The sequence below is a fragment of the Gymnodraco acuticeps genome, unplaced genomic scaffold (genome assembly GCF_902827175.1).
Source record: "Gymnodraco acuticeps unplaced genomic scaffold, fGymAcu1.1, whole genome shotgun sequence".
NCBI lineage: Eukaryota > Metazoa > Chordata > Actinopteri > Perciformes > Bathydraconidae > Gymnodraco > Gymnodraco acuticeps.
The window spans coordinates 507,357-523,516 of record NW_022991584.1 but is presented as its reverse complement, the minus strand read 5'-3'; the positions used below and the strand labels follow the sequence as shown (position 1 = coordinate 523,516).

Genomic DNA, 16,160 nt, shown 5'->3' with positions numbered 1-16,160 from the left:
TAATAACAGAACTTCCAAGAAGTCTAAAATGATAATATTATACATGTTAACCCCGTTCGCAGGTGTTTGTGTGCTTGGTAGCTTAGCTTGTTACTTATTAGCCAGCTAAGGACGAGACGTAACCCTTTATGCATACATATACATTTTAATTTATGATTCAGCCTTGGGTAAGACTTTTATAGTCTATGGCTATGACGCCCATAATGCTAAACGGGAGCAAATGTTAATAGGGGACCCAATTATCCCAGTGGTGGCCACCGGAGCTAACGGAGCCGCAGGGGTCTAGCTCCAGCCGGCGTCCCGGAACTAGCCCACTGCGGCTCCGTTAGGTCCGGGCGGTGGAGTCCGTCTTTTCTCAACGTGTGAATGACAAGCATTAAGAATAACAAAATATAGCTAATTATTTTGCAGATTGTCTCATTTGATTATGAATGTAACGTTTATATAGGGGAACTACACTGTTAGCAGTAACTTGGTATGCATGTATTTCATGTTAGCTTAGCTTCTTAGCCTGAGCTAGCTCTGTTTACTTCCAGTTCGGAGGCAGCAGGTCCCGCCTCGGCTCCGCCTCTTTGCCCTTATTTGGAGCAGGCGGGATTAGACTCTGACGTCACAGTCGAGCCGTTAGTGGCCGACTCCGCCTACTAAGGGCTTCACGGCAACTCTGCAGAATCCTATGGGTGATGTTACGGACACTACGTCCATTTATATATACAGTCTATGGTTTTTATGTTGATTTAAGGATAATATTGGCATATGGGACTTCCTAAGGAATTTGACATGTGATCTGGTTAATAAAATTGCTCCAAAATAAGAAAACATGAATGAATAGTATTTATATGAATACAAAAAGTGTATACTTTTAAATTAATATTAATTAATCCATAACCCGATTGTTTATACCTCAGATTAAAATGTTTTAACACATGAATGAACATTTAAAATGAGGCTGTGTATTACAAACATTTGGCATTTTGCAAATGTAATATGTAACAGCTAAATGGTAACATTGACAGAATCACCTTTCCATAGATATTATGTTTGTTTTTTCATATATTTTCCAAAAATAAATAAATGTGTACATGTTCTGCTAATAAAACCTGTACAAAAACCGGTGGTGCTCTTTAATTTCAATTGTGCATATGATTTATTCTGATAGAATCATCCCCAAAGACATTTTCAAACCAAAGTCTCAAGGGGCCTGTCAGATAACAAAACTATCATTGTCGGTTCTATTAAAAACAATGGAAGTGTTGTCCCAGTCTGAACCATACATCCATGGTCTGAACTGAAGTGAACCATAGACTGTATAAAGGTCTGAACCATAGGTCTGAACCATAGACTGTATATATAAAACCTCTATGGTCTGAACACAGCCTCTCGCCTTCCTTGCTGGACGATTTCTCTTGACTCAATTATTTCTGGCTGCTAATCGCGCGGGTATTCTGCAGCCGACTCCTTGTTCGTCTATTGTGAAAGATGCATCACTCGGTGTTTGGAAAAAGTGGGTCCGTCTTTAATTAAGAGTAAATAGTAATATAGCATAACAAATATTATTAGTGCACTTCTCACAAATATGTCTTTAAGGGCAACTAAAAGTCAAATCTCAAGTCCAAATACTTTCCAATCTTCAAGATCTCTGATTGGCCGAACAAATTGTTTTAAAGTTGTTTTACTGTTGCTTTTTAAATAACAAAGACATAATGTGTTACAGTATATTTGTCATGTGTAAATATTGTAAATACTAAAGCAAATTCGTCGTATGTGTAAACCTACTTGGTAATAAAACTGATTCTGATTCTGAAATGTTACAATGTAGGTCTGTCTATTGCTGTCTTATTAAGGAATTGTACTAGCGAGTCCAAATCTGTATGACTTAAACCCTGTTTCAAGTCAGTGTGAAGAGCACTTTTTCAATATCATTGCCATTATAACATTCACTATCATGTGCAATGTTACATTTCTATTTTAGTTTAATATTTTTGTTCTAAACGTAGACGATCTTACTTCTGTTGTTATTCTATTTTTGCACTGGGGTTAATTAGTGTATTATTGGTATTACTATTCACTTTTATCGCTATTTTTTACTTTACGTTTGTTGAATTTAAGTGTTGATTATATATTTCATGTCATTAATCCAAATCTGCAAATAAACTAACGGTATACAACAAATGTAGTGGACTAGAAGCGCACGATTTACCTATGAATTGTAGTGGAGTAGAAGCACGAAGTAGCAAAAGATGTAAATACTCAAGTAGAGTAATAGTATCATGAAATTGTACTTAAGAACAGTACTTGACTAAATGTTCTTAGTTACACTGTATAAATGTAGTCCATATACATTTGATAATGTGTAATTTGGAGAGCTGCTGGTGTTTTGGTATCAGGAAACAGAGACAGAGTGAGAGCTCTCACGCGGGTCTCCGCCTCTGGAGCCATGCAGGCACGCGGCCAGTTTCGCTTCTCTGTGCTGCATTGGTTGTTGTGCTTCCTAGTCATCCGGAGAAAGTTAGCCTAACAGTCATTTCCTTTTATTTCGCTGTGATATTAAAGAAGTATGGCGGAGTCTCAAGAGGACAAGCTGTACAAGGCGGAATATGCCAAAAGCGGCCGTGCATCGTGCAAGAAATGCAAAGAAAACATAGCGAAAGACTCGCTGAGAATGGCCATCATGGTGCAGGTAACGACGTCTGCAGACAGTAATCTGGAGAAACTGCTAGCTAGCCTACCACCAGTGTTAGTTTTGGTAATTTAGGTGGTTTATTCGGCGAATATAGTGGATATTTATAAACTGGCGGGAGAATGAACATATTTATTGTATAGTTTGGTTTCAGTTGTGTTAGGTTAGGCCCCCGTTAGCATTTAAATGGCTGACATTGTCTGTTGAATCTTGTTCACAAAGAGCCGCTGAGCCTTTCCTAGGGGACTCTCTGTCTCTCAGTGCGCATCCTGCTATGCATTAAGGTTTTGTCATTAATACATTTGAATGCATCCTGAGGTTATGCTTAAGTGCTACACTTACACAACTGAGTGAGAATCTGCTTCTGGAACAAAAATAGCAGCAGCACTGCCTCAATGCAAAGTCAGGCTGCTGCCCCACAGAGAGAATTAATTAATTTAGAGGCTCAGAAGCCTTCTTCGTGGAGCAGCTCCAGATTCTCAATCTCACAGTGACTTTTCTTTCTTGAAGCCAGTCAAGTAAGCAGTGGTCATTTCATTAAAAAACAAACAGACAACGTTTTTTTTCTTGTGCCATGCTCATAAAAGTGCCCTGCCCACTTGGACTTATATGGCATTGATTTGGTGAAACATTTGTCATACAATTACATAACTTATTGCACATCTCATCATTGTATTGAACAACATATGTTGTATCCTCATTTGAACACCAAATTAAAAAAAGCATGTTATTCAGCAAAAGACACCGCCCAGTCTTCATGGAGAGCATGCCTTTTTTAATTTAGTCAATAAATAGTTTATCTACACTACAGTCTCTTTTTGAGAGACAAAACCTCAGTTATTATGGACCATAATTTGTTATACATAAGGAAACATTTGCAATAGTATATTTGAAAATGAAAGAATATTCTCTCGTAAGCCTCAGTTAGGAGTCATTCACTGGTCCGATTCACATTTCGGTCTCATGTTCGGAGGCTCCCATCCCATATCACCATGGGTCTCAGTGTAAACGTACTCTGTTTTTTCCCCCCACAGTCTCCCATGTTTGATGGGAAAGTTCCCCACTGGCACCACTTCTCTTGCTTCTGGCTGAGAGCTGCAGCTCAGTCCACGGCTGATATAGCGGGCTACTCTGACCTGCGCTGGGACGACCAGGAGAAAGTAAAGAAGGCCATTGAGAGTGGAGGAGCAGTAGGAGGTCAGTTCATCATCTTTTAGCATTTGACTTATTGCCACACACAACATGTTATGATCCCAGTGTGACTCAGTGAAGATAGTAGAGCAAAGTATTGATCTTATTTATTTGAACCACTCTTTAGTGGAGCAGCTGACTTTTCACTGTCTGTCCAACAGGTGTGCACAACAATATAGGGTAGCTTACCCACAGCCAGCAGTGGCTTCATTCTCGTATACTGTTAAAACTTATTTTTCCCCCTTTTATCAGAAAAAAAAACGAAACACACAGGCTATTAGAAATAATTGAGATCGCTCTGTATACTGTAGTATCTTACAGAGGAGGTTCTACTGGAGATCATACCTATTGTTTTATAAAGTATCTAGCTTTTACATCGCCTAGTCATGAGTTAAAATGAACATTCTGTTGTATATTCAGATTTATATTTTGAATATCAAGTAGACCAGTAACATATAGATTACATTACGCTGTGTAAAGTGCACATATGTTCTATATAGTATGTCTATTTTATTTATATATATATAGTAAGTCTTTATATTTTAAACGCTCACTTTATCTTTAATTTTATCAGCACCACGTCACTTTAAAGTATTTATTTATATGTACAATTTTAGCAAGTTTTTATATTGTCCTGTTCCTGTAAGCCAGTACAACGACATTTCGTTGTAATAGTACACTCTGTGTCTTGTTGAAATGACAAAGTATGTCTAAGTCTAATATTTATATTCAGATATCTTGCATACATAAATATACACATTTTGAATGACGTAATTACACTTGGTTTGCTTGAATATTAAAATTGACTGACTTATTTTTTTGTAGGAAAAGGAGACCAGAAGGGTGGAGCCAAAGGAGAGAAGACACTAAATGACTTTGCAGTAGAATATGCCAAATCAAACCGCAGCACATGCAAAGGCTGTGATCTGAAAATAGAAAAGGTTAGCAGACATTTTTCTACCAATGCATTCATTTGTACATATATATTACATATGATATGTTTTATAATAGGGAATTGTTTCTGAGTCTGTGGCTGTGTCCTTTAGGATCAGATCCGTGTCTCCAAGAAAACTGTGGACCCAGAGAAGCCCCAGCTGGGTCTGATCGACCGCTGGTACCACACTGCGTGTTTCGTGAGCAACAGGGAGGAGTTGGCCTTCAAACCTGAATACAGCGCCGCTCAGCTCAAAGGTTTCAACGCACTGAGGGCAGAAGATAAGGAGGAACTTAAGAAGAGGCTTCCTGCTGTAAAAACTGAAGGGTGAGACAAAGAAAAATAGATATTATTTATTATCGTAGGTTTGGTACTTACAGTGACACACAGTGTTCAGTGTCTCAGCTCTAGTGTGTGTTTCGGACAGTCGCTCCTTCTCCATCGACACCGCTGGCTGCATTCGAAGCATCTCTCTCTCCCGTCGTCCTACAGCACATGAAAATGTCCCTAAAGGTGTCTCTGAATGCTGTCATGGTATATGCATACAGGAAGGGGTTGATGGCAGAGTTGGCATGTGACAGGAGAATGGCAGTGAGCAGCAGCTCGAGCGGCACGGGGCAGTGTGGGCACAGCAGCAGGAAGCAGTCGATGATTTGTAGCGGTATCCAGCAGACTGTGAACAAGAAAAGAACCAGGAAGAGTGTGGTGGCAGTCTTCATCTCTCTCCGCATGCTAGCTGTCGCCTGCCCTCCACCATTCTGCTTACACACGACGCGCCTCAATTGGCGCTTGACCGTCAAAAAAATCTTGGCATAGATGAGAAACATGATCACCAAGGGTGTCAGCACAAAGGCAAAGAAGCAGAAATAAACCATGTAGGTCATGTCTACCACCGCAGTGAAGAAACAGTGGCCTGACTCCGGCGGCGTCTTGTGCCAGCCCATCATGGGAACCAGCCCGATGAGGAAGGCCAGCAGCCACGTGGAGAGGATCACTAACACGGCGTTGCGAGGCGTCATCAGGGCGCTGTAGCGGAACGGCATGAAGATAGCCACGTAGCGCTCTGACGCCACCGCCAGCAGGCTGAAGATGGAGCTTTGCGTGAACATTATCAAAACACTCAACATGAGCAGACACAGAGGAAAGTTGTGACGTGGTAAACCGATATCAGTCAGGACGGCACAGGGTATGGCGATCACCCCCACACAGATGTCAGCGACCGCCAGCGACACCAGGAAGTAGTTGGTGAGGGTGCGTAACTTGCGGTTGAGGCCCACGGCAACGCAGACCAGCAAATTGCCAACCGCAGAGAGAAAGGCGATGACTATCTCTGCCACCATGTACGCAATGTTAGGGGAGATCAGCAGGTCAGCAGGCGGGGGGGGAGGAAGGGAGGAGTCCGTATTGGAAAAGGAAGGAGCTGAGGAGTTTTGGAAAGGCTGCAGGAAGTCAGAAAGATTGGATGCTTTTCTAGTTTGGAGGAACGTGTAGAGGTTCAACAGTGCAGGGGTGTTCTCCATGGTGGTCCCTACATTCGAAAAGAAAGAAGATTTTAATCAGAAGTCGAGCTTCACTCCTCACTGAGGCTGTAACAAAGCAGTAAAATAACTTACCTATATAACGGTCAATATTTAAAACTCAACCGACGTTCATCCCGATATCGTACTATCCTCACATTGGAATGGAAATTCTCTCCTCTGTTTGAGCAAATCTGAACGATGCCACTTTATATAATTCCCTTCTTCCCTCTTGACATCAGTACTTGTTTGTAAGTGATGTTTGTTTTGTTTTTTTACACCTCCAGGATAAGTCTGAGCCACTGAGTTGGTCATTAGGTGATGCCTGTGTGCTGGTGTGTGTCCGCTCTCATGGGTTGTCTAATGAATATTTCTTGTCAGGGCAGCGATGATGATATCAGCATTGACACCTAGGACTGTTGAGACATGTTCCTGCCTGTGTGTGAGAGTCCATTAACTGATGGAGCCCTAATGAATGTGCCTAATGAATAAAGGTGTCAGACGAAGGCTTGTTTGTTCCAGTGTCCCTTGTTGCCTAATTTGGGACGTTAATTTGGATGTTTTTCAAATCCAAAACAACAACAAAAGAAAGTATGAAAGAAATAAACCATTTCAGCAACTTTTCTTTGCTCTTACAGTAAGCGTAAAGGCGATGAAGTGGATGGAGCAACAAAGAAACAGAAGAAGGAAGAAGACGATGAGAAAAAGAAGCTCGAGGAGCAGTTAAAGGTACATTTTTTTTTCTCCATTTTATTCCTTAATGAAACGCATTATATTTGGGGACCATGTTTTTGATACGCTTTTATGTTTATATTTGGTGTCTTCTGTAGAACCAAAGCCAGCTGATTTGGGGAATCAAGGACAAGCTGAGGAAGTTCTGCTCCACCAACGATATGAAGGAGCTGCTGATTGCAAACAGCCAGGAGGTTCCCTCAGGAGAATCTAATGTAAGAAAACCTTCTCTTGTTTACTTTATTTAAAGATTTAAGGTTACCTGGTCACTAGTAATAATTGAGAAAGTCTTTGCTTAGTTATTGGTTTTTACTGTATAAATAACGTATAAACTGAAGCCCCTGTGATACCTGATTCTGTTAAAGTCAGTTTTTATGTTTAATCTTCAGGTGCTGGACTGCCTCGCAGACGGCATGGCTTTCGGGGCCCTTGAGCCCTGTAAGGAGTGCATGGGTCAGCTGGTGTTCAAGGGTGATGCTTATTACTGTCATGGGGACATCTCAGCCTGGACAAAGTGTGTGTTCAAAACAACGACTCCCATTCGCAATAACTGGATCACCCCCAAGGTACGCCGTCTCATTCCAGTGCTCCATGTGGTTCTTAGGTAGCAATTCCTATGCTAAATCCCCACCTGTAGTGCAGTATCCACATCATTAGGCGCTTTCACACCAAGTACTTTGCCGTACTTAGTTCACCAGAACTTAGTTCATCAGAACACACACTCATTAACTAAGTTCTAGTTCCGGTGTGAAAGTGCCTATTGTGATGAAATGCACTATGGTTGGAACTATAGGTATTTATTCTTCCTTTTACGTGCTGTAGCTTTGTGGCGGATACAAATAGAATATTCGTATAAAGATGAATTAAATGTTACATATTCTTGACACATTTTACAACTTTGTGTGTTCTGGTTCTATCATTTTAGGAATTCCATGAAATTACCTTCCTGAAAAAATTCAAGTTCAAGCGACAGAACAGGGTTTACCCAAAGGAGGCTCCTGCCGAAACTCCCAGCGCAGCCAAAGCTAAACCGCTGGCGAGTGCATCCGGCGTCAAGACGGAGCAACTGCCAGAGGGAGCGCCTGCAGGTTGGTGAACAAACCGGGAGGTGTTAATATCCTGCAAATATGGAAACCTTTCATTTATTAGGATTTTGGAACCTGGGTATGCTTAGTGTTTCCTTTAAATGTTATTCATATAAACAGAAACTAAAATAGGACTGCTAGGGCCAGTGGAATAACACAGTAAATATTTAGAAATAAGTTGTGTATTTATAATTTTCCTATATCTGTGTCTTTTATTTCAACAAAGACAAACCTCTTACTGGTATGAAACTGATGAGTGTGGGCAAGCTGAGCAAGAACAAGGACGATCTCAAGGCTTTTGTCGAGGAGCTCGGTGGAAAGATTGCCAGCTCAGCAAATAAAGCTTCTCTCTGCCTCAGCACCAAAAGTGAGCAACCAGCTAAAAAATGCAGAATTATTCGTATGTTGCCCCGCACTATATCAAGTTTTCTCACTCGCTGCCTTTGTCACACCTGTTTCCACAGAGGAGGTAGAGAAGATGAGTAAGAAGATGGAGGAGGTGAGGGACGCTGGGGTGCGTGTGGTCTCCGAGGATTTCCTCAAAGACATCAAGTCGTCGGGTAAAGCCCTCCAGGAACTCGTCTCCCTGCACGCCATCTCACCCTGGGGCGCCGAGGTCAAAGCTGAGGCTCCAGCTCCGTCAGTGGCCTCCAAGTCTGGAACGCCGGCTGCCAAGAGCACAGGCAGGGTGAAGGAGGAGGAAGGTAAAGGATTAGTTGCGGTTGTCGATGCATGTGCTTATTTATTTGTGTCTTAATGTTAGCTCATGTTTAAGAGGGGTGATCCCCCTTGTGTAACAGATTACATGTAATACAAAAAAAGTAACTATTCCCTTACAGTTACAGGTGATGTAATCAGATTACTGCTCATTTTTTAAGATCTCAATTACTAACAGGATTACAATGTAATAATGCGTTTTATAATAAAAAATGATATATTCTAGGTAAAAAAAAATTGCTTTTTATTTAGGCTGATTTCCTTTTATTTATAAAAAAAAAACTAATGTGTCTAAACCAGCATTTGTAGACTATAATATTCTGTAAGCCTTAAATATAAGAGGAAACATTTTTGATACTAAATGTCTTGTTTCTTTTTCAAAAGTCACAATAGGTGCTTTCACACCGCAGTACTTTTCCCACAAAGGTTCATGAGAACTTAGTTCTCATGAACTAAGTACAGATCGCGTTCACACCGGAATAAGTTCCTGGGGGAAGGATTAGGCAAATTTTAAGCCGCTGACATCTTCTTCTTCTCCTTTGGGTTTACTGGCAGGCCGCAAACAACTTCACGGCGTATACTGCCACCCGAAGTCCCCGGAGTTGAGGACTGGCTTCAGTAGAAGCTGCTGGGACTCCCAGCACCTTCTACTGAAGCCTTCCGAGTAAATCGCCAGAACGCCGACACCTCCTCATCTCCACCGCTCCCATGTTTTCTTTTGTGTTGCCATAAGTTAGTCTCTCTGCGTTTGTGTGCTGGGCTAATGCTAATAATGCTAATGCGAGGATAATAAAATGGCGGCGTCACAAAACTTTTTGGGAGTTTTACGGGGCGTGGTTTGCAATCCGCCCAGCCAATCAGACATAGGAACCTTTTTCTCCCACGAAAGTACCTGCCAGGGACGGAAAAGGGGTTAAAAAAGGTTCTGATGAACTAATTTTAGTTCCGGCTCTTTTTGGTGTGAACGCGACATTTCGGAACTATATCGGAACTAAAGTGGGAAAAGTACTGCGGTGTGAACGCGCCTATTGTTTTGTTGTCTTACATGACAAACTTGAGTAAATAACCTCTTATTGATATATTTTTTCTCTTGTATTTATATGCATCACATTCGATATTAAGGAAATCCAAAAGTAATCAAATTCATTAAATTAAATTTACATTTAGAATGTGATACTCAGAATATGTTACTGATTACATTTGTTAAGTAACTCCCAACCCTGGTTATAGCACTGGACTCTTTGGTGTATGTTTATTGATGAAAAACATGAGTCTACGTGATTACAGGCAGTAGCAAAACCAAGAAGATGAAACTGACGGTGAAAGGAGGAGCTGCTGTGGATCCAGATTCAGGTAGTCATGAGCGCCCTGCATTCAAAACATTATTACTCCATCCAATTTCTTTGTCTTCTGACCTTGACTTTATTTATTTTTAGGGCTGGAGAACAGCGCTCATGTCCTGGAGCAGAGCGGGAAGATGTACAGTGCTACGCTGGGTCTTGTGGACATTGTCAGAGGAACTAACTCCTACTACAAATTGCAGCTGCTAGAGGATGATGTACAGAAACGGTTAGTGGTGCTCTAGGTCAGAGATTGAGGGATTAGACCCGTTTTACCTTTCTACTGCAGAGGAACAGTGTTTGTTCCCCTTTCCAACACTATTGCTACAATGTTTAAAATGATTATCCAAACTCAACTACAGTATCTCTTCCCTCTATGTGCAGGTACTGGGTGTTCAGGTCATGGGGCAGAGTGGGTACCACTATCGGAGGCAACAAGCTAGACAAGTTTCACGACAAAAACTCTGCCATGGACAACTTCCTGGGTGTCTACAAAGAGAAGACGGGCAACACATGGAGCACCTCCAACTTCACCAAATATCCCAATAGGTTCTACCCACTGGAGATTGACTATGGACAGGTACAGACTGTAACACACTCAAAACCAGAACTCAGACCGTTTGTTTCCTTCTGTATATGACTGGATTGTGGATGTGTTTCTTGACAGGATGAAGAAGCGGTGAAGAAGCTGACAGCCAGCGCCGGCACCAAGTCCAAGCTGGCCAAACCCATCCAGGAGCTGATCAAGATGATCTTTGATGTAGAGAGCATGAAGAAGGCCATGGTGGAGTTTGAGGTACGACTTTTTAATTAGTTTGTGGCTGTGTTCATGCTAGGAAACCATTAGACGGAAATAGTTTTCCTCTGTTCTTAATAACTGTTTTATGCTCAGGAGAATAAATGACATTTTGAAAGAGAATTCTACAACTCTGGATACAGCTTTGTTTGTTTGTTGTTTTAAAGAAAAAACGTTGTGCATTATATCTTTTATATGCAACCTGTGTAAAAATACGGACAACAAATAACTTACAACAAATAACTAAAGAAAAAAAATAAAACATTTCCTTTAACACCATACCTTACATGTCTACTAACAATTCATTTTTCTCTCCCTTTCTATCTTCAGATTGACCTCCAAAAAATGCCCCTAGGAAAACTGAGCAAGAGGCAGATCCAGAGTGCCTATTCCCTCCTCACTGATGTACAGCAGGTCAGCAACCAACTACCCCTCCAGGAGGGCACTCGATGGATTTGTGACATTACTACAAATAGTGCTTTGTGCCAGTGGTTGGACCAGATATCTTACATATTTGTATTAATTTATCAGACAATATCGGTCATTTTGTTTGTCATAGGCTGTGACAGAAAGTTTGTCTGAGGCCCACATCCTGGATCTCTCCAATCGCTTCTACACCCTGATACCTCACGACTTCGGGATGAAGAAACCCCCGCTGCTCAACAGCCTGGACTACATTCAAGTAAGAACAACAAAAACAGTATCCCACGGTTTGATTCTCTCCTGCTTGATAAATGGATTGAACAACATCTGCATGCCTCACTTTTCAGAATAAAGTTCAGATGTTGGACAACCTGTTGGACATTGAAGTGGCATACAGCCTGCTGAGAGGGGGGGCCCAGGACGATGAGAGCGATCCCATCGACATCAACTACGAGAAACTCAAAACCAAGATTGAGGTGAGCAGCAGTTTAACTCTATCATAATTGGGGACATTGTGCAAGATATAGGATTTATACCCAAATTGTTTCTAATAATAATGTTTTTGAGTGAAGAGATTATGAATGGGAAGATAACAGTTGCTCTATATTTGTTATTCGACAGGTTGTTGACAAGTCTACAACTGAGGCTGAGATCATTACGCAATATGTTAAGAACACCCACGCTGCTACACACAACACTTACACGCTGGAAGTGGAAGAGGTAAGTTGAACTATTACTCATTCGTCACAGCCTTTATTTCAATTCACCTATAAACTGTAACTTTGTAGTCCAGCAAGTTGTTGCCATCTCACTGTGTTCACTGACTTTTCCCTTCTGTTAGATCTTTAAAATTGTTCGAGAGGGAGAGCGCCAGCGGTACCGTCCCTTCGAGGAGCTAAAGAATCGCCAGCTGCTGTGGCACGGTTCTCGCAAAACCAACTACGCTGGCATCATGTCTCAGGGTCTTCGCATTGCCCCTCCAGAGGCTCCAGTGGTGAGTTATTGATAGCATGGAACCAAAAGCTGCTCTTCCATTTGTTTTTATGCAATAAATAACTGAAAAATAGGGCTATCTGTCAATATTATAACGATATGGTGTTATAGGACTAGATATCATGTTCTTTTTTTTAGATTGCAATAGGGTGTCTTTTCCTTTTTTTAAAGGCTGTTTTTGTGTAAAGTGATGTAATTTTTTTCATTTATCAGACTTTTCTACCTGTTATTTACCAATTTAATTATATTATCCACATTACTAATGATTATTAATCAGAAATCTCATTATGTATTTTTTGTGAAAGCACCAATAGTCAACCCTACAAATTAGTTGTAATATCGATAACAAGCTATTTGGTCAATAACATCTCAGCGATATTTGATTGTTTTTCTAAATTGCCAACCTAACTTTCAAATATTCTGTCTTGATGTTTTTTTTTTCTTCTGTTCAGTCATGTGTTACATTGTCATTTTCTTTTCTTTTTTTCTTCAGACTGGATACATGTTCGGTAAAGGTGTGTACTTTGCCGACATGGTGTCCAAGAGTGCAAACTACTGTCACACCTCCCAGTCAGACCCCGTTGGTCTCCTACTGCTGGCTGAGGTTGCTCTGGGCAACATGTAAGTCAGTTATTTAAATAAAACATGAATATCAACCCTTTCTTTAACAAACCTGTGAGGGTAATATGAATTAACATGTTTTTTTTTTTAATGCAGGCATGAATTGAAGAAGGCGTCCCACATTACAAAAGTACCCAAGGGCAAGCACAGTGTTAAAGGTAAGGGTCACTAATAATTGTGCTGTTTTCAGTAATGTTTTGGCATAGATGTGTTTTCCTACGAATGTGTTATTTAGCTGGTTTACATAAATATGTGTTTATACAATGCAATGCAATGTAGGACATTTGGCCTTTTGTAGATGACACAAGTTTGGTTTGTATTCTGCTTCAGACTTTTATTCATGAATTTTTTTTTCTTGCAGGTGTGGGTAGAACTGCTCCTGATCCAAGTGCATCTGTCACTTTGGACGGGGTGCAAGTGCCTCTGGGAAAAGGAAGCAACACGAACATTGATGACACAAGTCTCCTGTACAACGAGTATCCTTTAATACCTAAAACCTGGTTTATGAATTTAATACTAATTTTGCTCTCAAATGACACAATTTTTTTCATGCTTTCGTGTATAATTAGTTATTTGATAGCTAGACCCTCCAGAAAAACGCGGGCAAAAATCCTTGATTATGCGGGCTAAAATCCTTGATTATGCGATCAAACATGCGGGGTTTTATGTGATTTTATGCGGTGAAATTGCGGGAAGTTGCGAAATATGCGGAAATATGCGGAACAAATAAATATTGGGCTGTCTTATTTATTTATTCTCTCTCACACACAACCTGCCACTAACGTTAAACCCCTTTACTATTCAATTAAACACATTCAATGTTTATTTATTGTAAAAGCAATTGGGCTATTTTAATCACACTCTCTCTCTCTCTCACACACACACACACACACACACACACACACACTTCTCCGCCTCATTCTGTTTTCATTTACTCGTTCGTTATCTGACCAGCTTCAATCTTGTAGGCTACTCACCTCGTTTCTTGTAGCCCTCGAAAGGGTTTTGGAGGTTGATGCCTCGGTGAACGTGAGTTGTTTTGCTTTCTTGTCCGCAGCAGCAGAAAGCATTTTCGAATGTTTGAATGAATCAAAGTGGGTCGTCACCGTCGATTTTCTCTTATGCTCCAACACACAGTTGCACGGGGTGCAGAATAGTTTCCCCCCCACTTTCGTGCAAGACATCGGGGTACTGCTTTGCCCGGTCTTTAGCAGAAATGTTCGTTGGTAAATGAGATGGATTAGATTTTTTCATCTTGGTGTTTTCTCTCTCGTGTGAGCTCCACACGTTCACTCTACGGTGTTGTTTACCTTCTGTGATGCGCGAGCTGATGACGTCGCATCATCATCATCACTTCACGTCAAGACGAGTTAACTTTTTTTTTTTTACTTTGTGTGGAAAAATGCGGGGATTATGCGACCTTTTGATAAATATGCGGCCTTTTAAAAATCTGCGCCATTTTGCTGATTATAAGGTAAATTCTACGATCACAGAATCGCGTTTTTCTGGAGGGTCTAGCTAATAGAAAAGTCAGAGACTTAGTCAGTACACACTGTTCTAGAAATTGAATTGACCGACTTATGTTATGTCTAATGACTATTTTTAAACGATGAACTGTCACTTCTAAACTTTTAATTTTACTTTATTTCCAAGTTCTTACAACATGACATTGGATGTGAATTAAGTCCAATGTTTTAATTCTAATTTACAAATAACTTTAATGAAGGATGGCTGTTTAATATATCTGTGATATTACTCAGAATAGCTTATCTTTTTGTTTCTCACCTCTTGAACATGACCGATCACTCTGAGGCACTAATGGATTTTCATTCTTTATGAAAAGAAGTATTCTGTCATAAACTGGCACCTAAATCATTGATCAATGAATGTCGAGTTTAGGACAACAAAACGTTGGTGGTCGACCTGTCCTAAACAAATACCCTCACAACATGTAGTTACTTTATAGGACTGTCAGCTCTTGATATCTAACTTTGGATCATTTATTTGTCAACATTTCATGTGTGGCATTTGGGTAAAATGTCCCTTGGTTTTGCCGTGTTGGTTATGTTATCTCGATAGTTCCTGTTGTCCTTAACTGCTGTTCCTTCAGATACATTGTGTATGATGTGTCACAGGTCAACATGAAGTATCTCCTGAAGATCAAGTTTAACTACCAGACGTCCCTGTGGTGAGGGGGTGGGGGTCTGTGTTCAAACCCTTTTCATTGAAAACTGAGACCACTGTTGCTGTCAAATGCCTGGGCTTCATGGCAAAGGAGGGATGCTATACCACATTTTTACGATGGTCAATGGAAATCTCTAGTCACTTTATTGCTTTCTCATCAGGTTAACTAGTTGGCAGCCTTCTTCATAACACCTTAGGTAGTTCAATACCTACGTCAGAGTTGCTTATAAGACAGACATACAAATCAATGCTCAATCTGGTGGTTGAAGCACGGTGCCTAGTTCGCAGAGAGGTTTAGGAATGAACATTAGAAAACATTTGTAGTTTTCAGTTTCACATGGTCTTCTTGGAATTTTGGAAAGGATCTTTCTTCATTCTTTATTAAACCTAATAAGATTTAGTACTGCAAGTTTAGAGGGAGTTAAGAGTTTTTAACAATCAATCTGCAAACATACACAAACCACAAGCCGCTCAGATGAATTTTTTTTAGACTGTTTGGTTCAAATACACTGTACAATGTTTGTTGTGTATATATTTGTTCTGTTGTTTGTCTAACAAGCTGTCTTCCTTGCAGAAAATGGGGGGGGGGGAATAAACAATGTGGTTAGCATTCTGCAAAGTATTCTGAAAAATAAATAACTGTCATGGTATGTGGTACACTTTATCTTAGTGTTTTTCTCGCTTACCTCACATACAATAAAATGTTCAGAATAAATTTCATGCCTGTTTGAATCATTATTTTCTTCTACTCCATTTGGGATATGATATCGGATGATATAATTTATTTCAAATTGTTTTATAATTGATTAGATTGATTTATTACAGTTACTATTAACCTGTGGGCAGGGTCAGATGCTGATGAGTTCTCTAAGCCAGAGGTACTTCTGCAGGATGGGAGTTTGACTTTAGGCTGGATTCGTAGTCATTTTAACCTTTCAAATTCTTCG

General features: G+C 40.5%; 2 protein-coding genes across 2 annotated transcripts; one reads left to right on the top strand and one right to left on the bottom strand.

Moving 5' to 3' along the window:
* Nucleotides 1–2,402: 2,402 nt before the first annotated feature.
* On the top strand, nucleotides 2,403–15,915 carry parp1 (poly (ADP-ribose) polymerase 1). The gene is made up of 23 exons (XM_034197775.1): nucleotides 2,403–2,680; nucleotides 3,715–3,877; nucleotides 4,697–4,812; nucleotides 4,918–5,132; nucleotides 6,961–7,051; nucleotides 7,153–7,269; nucleotides 7,444–7,620; nucleotides 7,980–8,142; nucleotides 8,366–8,506; nucleotides 8,604–8,843; nucleotides 10,144–10,209; nucleotides 10,293–10,425; nucleotides 10,581–10,776; nucleotides 10,864–10,992; nucleotides 11,323–11,406; nucleotides 11,552–11,674; nucleotides 11,763–11,891; nucleotides 12,037–12,135; nucleotides 12,257–12,409; nucleotides 12,902–13,029; nucleotides 13,126–13,187; nucleotides 13,391–13,505; nucleotides 15,140–15,915. Exons 1-23 carry the CDS (start codon nucleotides 2,558–2,560, stop codon nucleotides 15,219–15,221), a joined length of 3,045 nt encoding a protein of 1,014 aa, XP_034053666.1. The 5' UTR covers nucleotides 2,403–2,557; the 3' UTR covers nucleotides 15,222–15,915.
* Nucleotides 5,213–6,325, bottom strand: LOC117533770 (adenosine receptor A1-like). The gene has a single exon (XM_034197690.1). It carries the CDS (start codon nucleotides 6,323–6,325, stop codon nucleotides 5,213–5,215), a length of 1,113 nt encoding a protein of 370 aa, XP_034053581.1.
* Nucleotides 15,916–16,160: the final 245 nt, after the last annotated feature.

Bases quoted from the DNA above. Each gene is read 5' to 3' on its own strand.
- parp1 (XM_034197775.1), top strand. From the start codon at position 2,558: ATGGCGGAGTCTCAAGAGGACAAGCTGTACAAGGCGGAATATGCCAAA. The intron at 2,681-3,714 runs GTAACGACGTCT...TTCCCCCCACAG, and splicing joins GAATGGCCATCATGGTGCAG to TCTCCCATGTTTGATGGGAA. The intron at 13,188-13,390 runs GTAAGGGTCACT...TTTTTCTTGCAG, and splicing joins GGGCAAGCACAGTGTTAAAG to GTGTGGGTAGAACTGCTCCT.
- LOC117533770 (XM_034197690.1), bottom strand. From the start codon at position 6,325: ATGGAGAACACCCCTGCACTGTTGAACCTCTACACGTTCCTCCAAACT.